We start from the raw sequence: 11,492 nt of genomic DNA, 5'->3' as shown, positions 1-11,492 counted from the left end.
TTTTTCAACTCCGGCGGAACTTGACACCTGATGCGGGGCTGCATCGCTTCGATCTCTGGCGGAGGGGTAAGTCCTACGTTCCGCCGGGCCATGGTAATCGTATCTGCTAGATTAGGACTGTCTTGGTTAGGTCCGAACTTCTAATCTAGTTGTGCGATAGCTAGTTATCGTATCAGTTTCAGCATAGATCACTTTCGTGTTTTGAGTTGATCAGGTCGACCACTTTGGCAATCTAGTACTATCTCGGTTCGGTCCGATCTAGTAGATTGCGTTTATCAGATGGTTTATATCAGATCAATGTATTTTGTTCATTGTTTGATCGGAGTACCAGCCGATAAGTTATCAGTCATTGGCTCGTTGGCTTGATAGCAATCTAGATCTGTTTAGTATATATCCTGACATTGCTAGGCATAATCTTGAACTGTCTCGGTTGAGTCTGATCTTCTATGATTATTCTTAGCAATCTGGGCTAGATATTTTATAGATCTTAGCCGTTTGTCAGTTGTTTATAGCTAATGCTCTTTGCTGATCTACAAGTTCATTATATTTACATCAATAAAGTAGTCGGTTGACTTCCTGCGTTATCTTTATACCAATCAGCTTGATTCTGTTAGATCGATAGTTATTTATGTTGCGTCGGCTTATGAGGATTGCATGCTAATTGGTTTTGGCTAATCGTAACACATGATTCGTTGTTTATTCCAAATAATTCATCGGTTTATTTATTAGCCTTATCGATCTTCATGTTTCCTATAATTATATCGTGCTCCACTGCATACTGTCTTGGTTAAGTCCGATCTATGTACATCTAGTTCGATCTGGTTATAGGGGCTCGTCCGATCAACTAAGATTAATAAGTTACTTAGCGGATTACGTTGATCTAATATTTGATTTAAGTCTATTTCTATCAAGTTTCTAGCTAATCCTAGCTTGTTACAGCCGATCGTTCATCCTATCGGCTAAACGTTGCTACACCAACATCCGATCGGCTACATATCGAGTTACCTATAGGCTCGATAGCCGATCGACTTGTTTTCTTGTCTATCTTGTCAGTTACAGGATCAAACTGACTGGCACGCCCACGCATTCTAAGAATTTAGGTCCTGCACTGGAGCTGTCTAACATTGACTCGCAGGCCTTCGTGTGTGACGCGTTAACGTTCACATTTTGATGTCAACAATCTCTAGAGTTAGAGTCCGATCGGGATTTGTTATTTCCTTTTATTTGTTAGGAAACATGTGCCGTATCCAATAGGGATTAGATTTAGAGTCCAATCAGGATTTGTGTGTTTCCTTTTATTTATTAGGAAATGGGTGTCGTGTCCATATGGACTAGTATCCACCCGTGGGAATAAATATGTACTCCCAGGGTCATTGTTAATCATCTACATCTACATAATATCTTGATTAATTACTCTCGGCCGATTGCCACCCTACTCACCAAGGTTTCATCACCGACGGAACCTAGCACCTGACGCGGGGCTACATCACTTCAATCTTCGGCGGAGGGGTAAGTCCTATGTTCCATCGGCCCCAACGACCGTATCGACTAGATTAGAACTGTCACGATTTGGTCCGATCTTCTAATCTGTTTCAGCTTAGGTTACTTTTGTGTCTTGAGTTGATCTGATCGACCACTTTGGGTGATCTACATTGATTTTGAACTTTGCTATTTGACATATGCAATCTAATACTGTCTCGGTTTGATCCGATCTATTAGATTGTGTTTGTCAAATAGTTTATATCAGATTGATGTATCTTGCTCATTCTTTTATCTTAGTTTAAGCTGATAAGTTATTTGTCATCGGCTTGACAGCGATCTAGATCTGTTTAGTATCTGGTCTGATATTGCTAGGTGTAATCTTGAACTATCTTGGTTTGCTCCGATCTTTTAAGGTTATTCTTAGTAAACTAGGCTAGATATTTTATAGATCTTAATTGGTCATCAGTCGGTTATAGCTGATGATCCTTGCTAGTTTGCATGCTCATTGTATTTGCATCATTAGAATAGCTGATTGACTTACTACGTTGCTTCTACATCAATTGACTCTATTTAGATCAGTAGTTATTTTGCCGCATCAGCTTAGGAGGATTACATGATAGTTGGTTTTGGCCAATCGTAGCAAAAGGATTCACTGCTTATTTAACTATTTAAGTATATATGCACTGGATCTCCAACCGATTGTTAACACCAAAATTTGGTAAATTTTCTTATTGTATTCGGATAAGGAAAGGTGCAATCACCAATAGAAATTTTATCCGGAACAGACCGAATTTAAGAAGGAATCATGGAGACCAAGGCATGCCAGCATAAATTTATCTATTAATTAGAGTTCGTTAGGATTTTTGCTTTATCTCTAAGAGAGTTAGAGTCCGATCGGGACTTGTTTGTTTTCTTTTTATCTATTAGGAAACGTGTGTCGTATTAGAGATAGAGTTTGTTATTTTCTTTTATCTATTAGGAGTCGTGTGTTGTGTTCGACATGGACTGTTATCTACCCGAGGGTATAAATATGAATGTCCGAGATCATTGTAAATCAACTACATCTCATATCGATCAAATTTTGGCGCATCGCCACCCTTCTTCCCGAGGTTTCAACTCGATGAAACTTGGCACCTAACGTGGGGCTACATTGTCTCGATCTCCAGCGGATGGGTAAGTCCTACGTTCCGCTGGACACGGTAATTGTATCAACTAAATTAAAACTGTCTTGGTTCAGTTCGATCTTCTAATTTAGTTGTGCGATTGCTAGTTATCGTATCAGTTTTAGCCTAGGTTATCTTTGTGTCCTAGATTGATCTGGTCGCCCGTATGTTGGTTTGATATTTGCTATTTGACATATTCAATCTAATACTGTCTCAGTTTGGTTCGATCTAGTAGATTGCGTTTATCAGATCAATGTATTTTACTCATTGTTTTATCGGAGTACCAGCCGATAAGTTATCAGTCATCAGGTCATCGGCATGATAACAATCTAGATCTATTTAGTATCTGTCCTGACATTGCTAGGCGTAATTTTGAACTGTCTCGGTTGGGTCCGATCTTCTATGATTATTCTTAGTAATCTTGGCTAGATATTTTATAGATCTTGGTTGTTTGTCAGTCATTTATAGCCGACGATATTTGATGATCTACATGTTCATCATATTTATATCAACAGAGTAATAGATTGCGTTCCTACATTATTTTTACACCAATCGGCTTGAATTACTTAGATCGATATTTATTTTGTGTTGAATCGGCTTATGAGAATTACATGCAAATCGGTTTTAATCGATCATAACACATGATTCATTATTTAACTCTATTTCTATTGAGTTTCTAGCCGATCCAAGCTTCCAACAGTCGATTGCTCAGCCTATTGGCTAAACGCTGCTACACCAACATCCGATCGACTGGATTTTTAGTTACCTATTGGCTCGATAGCCGATCGGCTTGTTTTACTGTTTATCTTTACAGTTACAGGATGAAACTGACTGGCACGCCCGCGCACCTTCTAAGAATTTAGGTCCTGCACTGGAGCATTCTGAGAAACAACTCCCAGGCCTTTGTGTGTGACACGTTCGATCACATTTTTGACGTCAACACATTTTTGGCACGACCGGTGGGACCACGTCCTATTTTTACTCGCAAGCGATTGCTTGATTAGAAGTCAGACATGTCTCCCGAAGAAATTAATACCAAGAACTTGGTCACAATAGAAGACTTGACAGAGAAATAGAGGCGACTGGTGGAGCAGCATGTAGCAGATTTTGAGAATTGTTGCCTTCAATCTTTCTTCGTGACACCAGAGGGGCCAGTTCAGAAGAATCAATTTCCCAACCTGATGGTCAAGACACTTCAAGATACAGTTGATGAATCGGTTTGTCATGCCATGTTCGATCAGTCTGTAGTTTTGATGAATACGTTGCAAGACTTGATCAAGATAGTGATTGATGAATACATTGCCCGAGGAATTCGACTCGGGGGACAATATTGGCTAGGACCTGATCAATATTGGCATGATGAATACAATGCAAGGGAAGATGAGTTGGCTGATAAAGTTATTGAGATAATGAGGGAACAATTTAGGATCATACCAAAAAGGCAAATAGATTTGTATCGGCGACCGTATCCTGAGTAGTTTGATAAGGTTCCATTGTCACGTCGATATAGGATACCAGAATTCTCCAAATTTTCGGGGCAAGATGATGTTTCTACAATTGAACATGTCACTGATTCCTAGCACAATGTGGAGAGGCATCGGTTCATGACGCCCTGAAAGTTCGGTTGTTCCCACTGTCACTTTCTGGATCGCCTTTCACATGGTTTGCATCGTTACGTCCAGATTCTATCAGAAGTTGGGCCGATCTAGAGGGAAAATTCCACAAATACTTCTTTGCTAGCATGGATGAGATGAGACTTATAGATTTAATTCTAGTTAAGCAGTAGGAAGGAGAATCGGCTTTGGAATATATACAAAGATTTCATAATGTTCACAGCCGATGCTATTGTTTGAGCTTAAAAGATAAACAATTGACAGAGCTTGCGTTTGAAGGATTACTAGAACCTATCAAAGACAAATTCTTTTGCCACGAGTTTACAAGCTTGGTCCATCTCATTCAAACGGTGTCGGTTAATGGAAGCCGATTATAAGAGGTAGAAGAAGAAAAATTTTGGAGTCACCAAAGCATGAGTTCTCATACTTCAAAACTGGGGGCATGTGTTAACACCAAAATTTGGTAAATTTCCGTATTGGATTCAGATAAGGAATGGTGCAATCACCGACATAAATTTTATCCGGAAGAGTTCAAATTCAACATGGAATCATGAAGACCAAGGCATGGCGGCGTAAATTTATCTATTAATTAGAGTTAGTTAGGATTTTTATTTTATCTCTAAGAGAGTTAGAGTTCGATCGGGACTTATTTGTTTCCTTTTATCTATTAGAATCCGTGTCGTATTCAATAGGAATTAGAATCCGTGCTGTTGGTTTCGCCGCCGATTCGTCTGCCTATCGCCGCATGGAGATCTGAAGCGAGCTGGTCGAGGTCGTCAAGGTCTGGGGCGAGCTGGTCAAGGTCATCGGCTCTTCGATGACGCTGCTCTTCACGCAACAGCCGCTGTCGCCCTTCATCGGGCAGCCGCCGCCCGGCCACCACCGCGGCCACCCCGGCCGATGCTGCTCTTCACCCAACGGCAGCCGTCGCCCTTCACCGGGCCGCTGTCGCCTGTCTGCCACCACGGCTAGCCCGGTCGTCTTCGCCGGCCGCTGCCGCGGCTCATCTGCCCGACAGTCGCTATCGCCCAGCCACCGCCACCGCTCCTCCGCACGGCCCCCGCTCCTTCGCTCCTTCGCCGCTCGGCTTCTTCCCCACCCGGTCGCCGCCGCTGCCTCTACTCCCCGCCGCCGCTGCTCCCCGCAGCCGCCGCCGCCGCTTACCCACCCCGCTGCCGCCGTTGCTCTCCCACCCTGGCGCCACCACTGCTGAACATACACGGTTGTTCATCTGGGTGTGTGGGCGTCGGTTCGTTTATAAAAAAAATCAAAATAAAAAAATAAAAAAACTGATCCTCTCTGTTCTGGTGTGTTTGCGACGTGCTGGTCACTTTTTTTTTCCCAGACTCAACATAGGTCGAGCATAGAGTTTTACCAACCAACTCTGTTGAACATGGGTTTGGTGGTAAAGTAGCACCAGGTCAGACATAAATTTGCTCTACAAGTACCTGACTTACAAGTTTGGATTAGATTTTATGATTTTTTAGTCATGGCTTTTAGAATGCTAAGAACACGTATATAAAAGATTTATTCATAAATTATTTTCCATTTGAAACTATGTCGTTTGGCGATTTCCCAAACAATGACCCCCTTAGTGTCCCCACTTAACCATCCTGGCTAATGGTTGTCTAACTTATGGGTAACAGTTTCTAGGAAATAAAAGTTGTGGTATGCCTCAAGATTGGGGCCTAGCTGCGGTGGCAAGACCTCCAGGTCGAAGGTTCGGCAGCGGTGGCTGCTGCGGCTGAAGGTTAATTTGTTTGTACGAAGGTTGCCTGGAGTCAATGTTGCAGCTGCTCTGCGACGGCGCCTCGAGGTTTAGCCCCCAATGTTTACTCGGTAGGGCTTCACATGTGCGTGGATTAGCTCCCATGTTTACTTTTGCATCGACAGGTATATGATTCCAGCATTTCATTCGATTTAAACGTGGGTTCGATTACGTGCGGCCAACGTAGGGTCAACAACACGTCCTCCATTTTGTTTTGATCCTATACCAGCCAGTATGCCTGCTACCTGCAGGCTGCACGTGTGTTTTTGGAGTTGTCAAAATACTATTCAAAATACCAATGTTTTTGGTAGGGCAAATTTCGGTTCCAGACCAAATAACCCCTGTTATCCTAAAAGATGATCTTAATTAATTGATTTGTTTCAACAGCTACAGGTAAAGCTTTCCTTTTTACACTGTATCTTCTTGCTTGTCCAACAACAGTGGAAATTTTTTATTTTCCTCCAGTGAACATCTATTTATGCATGTGAAAGAACATCCACATGGAAGACTCCGGAAATTATGTTATCTGACAAATATAAAAAGGAACAGTTTTTTTTTGTTAGGTATACCTAGAAAAGTGTACACAGATGTTTCCTAACCGTCAAATCTATCTAACATTCTACGCTGTAAGTTGGATTAGCCTTCTAATTAAGCCTTGCAATTATCAGCCCACGCACACCACACGGTCCACACCCACGCGCCCCTGCCCCTCACCGCGCCGTTAGCCACGTGCCCGTTGCCGATCACCGCGCCGGTCGCCGCCGCTGCTCCCTCACCCCGCCGCTCCCTCACCCCGCCGTCGCCGCCACCGCTCCCTCGGCCCGCTATCGCCGCCGCGCCTCCCTCTCGGTCGCCGTCCCTCAGCCCGCCGTCAATCTCTCCCTCTCCCGGCACCCTCCATCGCCCCTCCTTGCGTCCCTGTACCTCGCCGGCAGCTACTGCTTCTCTTGCCGGACGGCGTGGCCGCTATCTCCATTGCCGGCCGCCGCCGCTGTCGTGCTGCTCCTCGCCGGACACCGCGCTGCTGGCACTTACCCCGCCGTCGCCGTCGCCGTCGCCGCCGCCGCCGCCGCGCTGCTCCTCGCCGGACACCGCGCTGCTGCCCCTCACCCCGTCGTCGTCGCCGCCACTCCCTCGGCCCGCTGTCGCCGCTGGGCCTCCCCTCGGTCGTCGCCCCTCAGCCTGGCCAGGTTTGTGTTTTTTCGTAGTTACGATTTACTGTTTTGTTGCTGTCGTTTGCTGGTCCCTTGGATTGATAATCGCTAATCTAATTCTAGATTTTTGTAATGATAGATTGATAGGTATTAGCCCGTGTTAGCCCGTGCTGTTACAACATTAGTATAGTGCCAATTCTTGAGTGCAATCTTCAAATTGTGATGTTTTCTTTGACTAGGGATGCTAAAATATCTGTTCTGAATCCATCATCCTCACATTGTGTGAGTAGCTTGCTTGAAATGCAAATCTGAACATGGTAATAGTGAGCCGAGATATTCGGCCATGTGGATCTGTTGGACCCATAGAGGGTTAGACAGGACCAGAATGCATTTCGAGAATTAAATTTGTGCCTTGTGCATCTACCAAACATGCGAGTCGAGAACGACCTGTATGCTTTCAGAATTGCCAGTCTGTCCTTGCATAAATTTGTTTCCAGGTCATGATCCACATATTGTATTGTACACCATAATGGCACATGCAAACTGCTTATTTGTTGGATCGAGTCAGCTGTCTAATTTCATGCTTTACCAATCACTTCCTGTCTAATTTCATGCTTTACCAATCACTTCCAACCAATTGACAGTGTAATCAATTTAATATGTACGCTCAAGTTTTGGTTATATTCTTAAGCTGCTATTGATTATGTTTTTTAGTTGTGTTCTATGATCTAAATTGCTTCAGTAAGGCCTCAAACTAATGTAAAACAGTTCGTTTATAGAACTAACATGTGGATCCACAATTTTAGCTGAATTCCTTTTGCTGAAGTGATTGATGTGTCTGAAGGTTATTTTGTCAATTTTTAAATATTTATGTAACTTTCACTTGATTTGTGTTCAGGTAATATACTCATAATTAACGTTTAAACATCTGATGTGACAAAGGACTAAAAAAAAGTCCCTAGATCCAAACAGCCCCTTGGTATGCAAATTGACAAAATAGCAGAAGGAATTGTGATGTATTTTATATACCCATGCAGGAACGCTGCCATTAGGTTAGTTAGGGAGGTAGAAGCGATCAGAGGGAGTGTCTTTGCATCTGCTTCTTGTGAACAGATGAGCTATACTTACGATGCACTGAAGTGTTATGCACCAGGAATGGTTGAAGTTCTCATTGATGTGTGCGGGACAGCATTTTTAGAATGAGAGGTCAAAGAGCAGGTACTTGGAATACTGTAATACATAAGTAAAGTTATCATTTAACATGGATGAATGGTCTAAACAGTCAGAAATGAAGCATATCTTTTCGTAATATTGTTGGAGCCACGATTTTCTGTTCATGCATAGAAATTTGGTAGCTGAAGTACACGGCTGTTCCTGGCTACCAAGCAAGTCTCATGATTTTATTCACCTTTCAAGCCCATCACTGTTTGTTTAATATTTTTGAGCTCATATAAGATAGATTGACAAGATTTCAGATACCATCATGCATAAATATTTGATGAGCACTGTTCTTGGTTAATTTTCTTATATTGGAAGCATACTGGAACGTAACTGGACTACATACTCTTACATTGGAATACTTTAACTTGGTAGGGTAATGTTCCAAAAAGTTAAGATAAGGGAAGTCCAAGTGATGTACAAATAATCATTTGAAGCCTCACATGGGATTGAATCAGATAAATCTCTCTGTATTCTAGCACCTCGAACAAAATTAACAAGCACAAATGATTTGTTGGGTGCGCTTTGCCAATATATAATGTCAATAGACTCCCAAGAATCTTTACAGTATGTCAATTTTCCATTCCCATATTATTATATTCCTACTATTAAATATTGATTACATATTATCTCTCTTTAACTAATTGTTTTTTTACAGGAAAGAATGGATTCAAAGCATTGAGCCATATCCAATTTCTTTGAGTCTTAAAAGTCTTCATGATATACTGGACGTAAAAAGGCCAATGGACAAAGATTGCTTCAATATGGCCATACGGATGCTTGCATGCAATGAGTTCCTAATGTTTTTAGATGATACAATCCACTACATAGACCTTCAATTCTGGGTAAGCTGTTTGAGTTAAGTTAAAACAATATTTAATGTGCTACTAATTAGAAATATTTGACAAAACAGACGATATCTGATTTCCACTGTGAGCCATGCCGTCATGCAAAGCTTGATGTCAAACGGTTGGCAAAACTGTTTGAATGCTGGCCTGGCATGGAGTACAAAATTTCACAGTGTAGCAATGTAAGCAAATTTATTTGGTTTTTCGATTGTTTCGTTATGTTTCTCTTGTATTTTTTTTGTAGGTTCTATTGCCGCATTCATTCCTCGGCCACTTCACATTATTTGTACTAGACATGAAGGCCAGAACTATCTTTATATTGGACCCTCTGCCAATACCTGATTTATATGCGGGTCATCCTCCAAGCATGCCCTATGTTCACAAGATAAATAATATATCCATGAATGTTAACCTTGCCATGCAAGTAGCCAACCCAACTTGGAAAGATAACATTTATTTCTGGAATAGAGAAATACCAACGGGTGTCCTAAAAATAGATGACTGGTACATGCTTACAACCTAAACATAAGAAATTTGTCTGTATTTGCGTGCATAAATTTAACATTGTATTCCTATATAGGGAAGTGTCAGGCTTCTTTGTTCTTGACTTCATGCGCTCGTGGGATGGTAAAAAACTATCATTGATATGCTCGGTGAGTATAGTAGATTGTGTACTACTCCTACTCAATTACATTAAATGTGTGTACTCTGACATTCATCCAAAATACAATATGTGCAGGATGGGATTAAATTGAGGACTGAGTTTTTCATCAGCAAATTGAAGTTCAATGAAAATGAAGCTAAAGAGAATATTCCTGTAGACATACAAGAATTCGTTGATCGCATCAGGTGTTAGATAGCTGTGAAATGTTATGTAATTATGAACCGCAACTTTGCTTAAGTACCGCAATTCTTGGAGCAGTGGGCGTTGTACCTGATTGTGATTTTAACATTTTTTATTTTATATAAGCATATGTTTTAGTGCTTACCGTTGAACATATCGGTTTTAAATAATCCTTTTGCAATAATTTAATAGGGGAATATATAAATAAATTTATGATTGAATCATTGATACACAGTGATCATACGACACCATTTTCCCTTGCAATCGTTTTTGAAGGATCATTTTAATCAGTGGATTAATACCCTATAACCGAGTCCACGTATCTACCCTCCTGACAAATCATGCATGCAAAAAAGCGTCGCTATGAATAACTCCACATATCTACCCTCCAGACATATTGATCTTTATGAAAAAACTCAAATAAGTTATGGTCCATATATTTTCCGAGGGAGCATTTTAAAATCATTTAATACTAGAGCAGTGAGGTTGTACATGATTGTGATTTGATTTTCTAAATTTAAATATTTGTTTTCCTTCCAGTAAATTAAATCAATATAATATTTTGAGAGTCTCTAATATTTATCATATGTGTGCATCCAGATGTTCGAGATAACCTATTAAACAACATTCAAATCTATATTTATCTGAAGAATATCAGATGTAGGATGCTCCAAACAGAAAAACACTACTTCACTTCATCTGCTGAAAGGAATTGATCAGCCAGTTCACATGACATGATGAAGGAATAAAATGTTTATGCATTTTTTATTTTGTTATATATAATACAATTTCATCTTTGAGCATGACACAAGTGATACACAATTTTATTTAATAAACTCCATCCAATACACATCGATGTGCCTTGCACGTGCACACTCACTGGTCTTGTTATATTGGCTAGGTGAGCATCCTAGATGCTCAGTATGGTGTACCTGTGAGAATTCAGAGAATACTTTAGTATTTTTTTTCATTTCTAAAACCGACCGCTATTCTGCTGTAATTCAGCTCTAAAGAGGTCCTACTGTTTTTGTTCCCATAGATTCCATTTACACTTCCTGCTCACTAACCTGTAAAGACTATTCAATCCTTTGATTGTTGAATAACTTAGCCAGCGTAATGTCATTTGCTTCTTGCATCCGACTATATTTAATACATATATAGTTTAGCAATAGTTTCAGAGGGCAATGGTTCTTCACATATTGTACATACATATACAATTTTCCATGCCTTCACCGTAAATGGGAAAAAAATTGAACAGTTAGTTCAAGATCTTTGGAATCAAAAGATTTGCTTATTTTAGGCTTAACCTTCCTTTGCTTTGTAGAAACTTTATCAACGCTAGACAAGCGTGTGTTAGAAGTATCTTGCTTAGTACAGTTTAAGGTAAGGCTAACACCAGTTG

At 40.9% G+C, this 11,492-nt stretch overlaps 1 protein-coding gene across 1 annotated transcript; it reads left to right on the top strand.

Moving 5' to 3' along the window:
* The first annotated feature begins 6,688 nt into the window (after positions 1 to 6,688).
* Positions 6,689 to 10,306, top strand: LOC102708861. The gene is made up of 6 exons (XM_040529926.1): positions 6,689 to 7,216; positions 9,057 to 9,243; positions 9,294 to 9,428; positions 9,491 to 9,750; positions 9,827 to 9,899; positions 9,986 to 10,306. The coding sequence occupies exons 2-6, from the start codon at positions 9,142 to 9,144 to the stop codon at positions 10,100 to 10,102; spliced, it is 687 nt and encodes a 228-aa protein (XP_040385860.1). The 5' UTR covers positions 6,689 to 7,216; positions 9,057 to 9,141; the 3' UTR covers positions 10,103 to 10,306.
* Positions 10,307 to 11,492: the final 1,186 nt, after the last annotated feature.

This window comes from Oryza brachyantha, unplaced genomic scaffold, assembly GCF_000231095.2.
Source record: "Oryza brachyantha unplaced genomic scaffold, ObraRS2 ChrUN-Ctg46, whole genome shotgun sequence".
Lineage (NCBI taxonomy): Eukaryota > Viridiplantae > Streptophyta > Magnoliopsida > Poales > Poaceae > Oryza > Oryza brachyantha.
The sequence above is the reverse complement of the archived record's forward strand: the minus strand, read 5'-3'. Positions and strand labels throughout refer to the sequence as shown.

What these genes read in the sequence shown, in the direction of transcription:
- LOC102708861 (XM_040529926.1), top strand. Translation starts at nt 9,142, where the DNA reads ATGGACAAAGATTGCTTCAATATGGCCATACGGATGCTTGCATGCAAT. An exon ending in AAATTTCACAGTGTAGCAAT is followed by an intron (nt 9,429 to 9,490) that starts GTAAGCAAATTT and finishes TTTTTTTTGTAG; the next exon opens with GTTCTATTGCCGCATTCATT. An exon ending in GTCCTAAAAATAGATGACTG is followed by an intron (nt 9,751 to 9,826) that starts GTACATGCTTAC and finishes ATTCCTATATAG; the next exon opens with GGAAGTGTCAGGCTTCTTTG.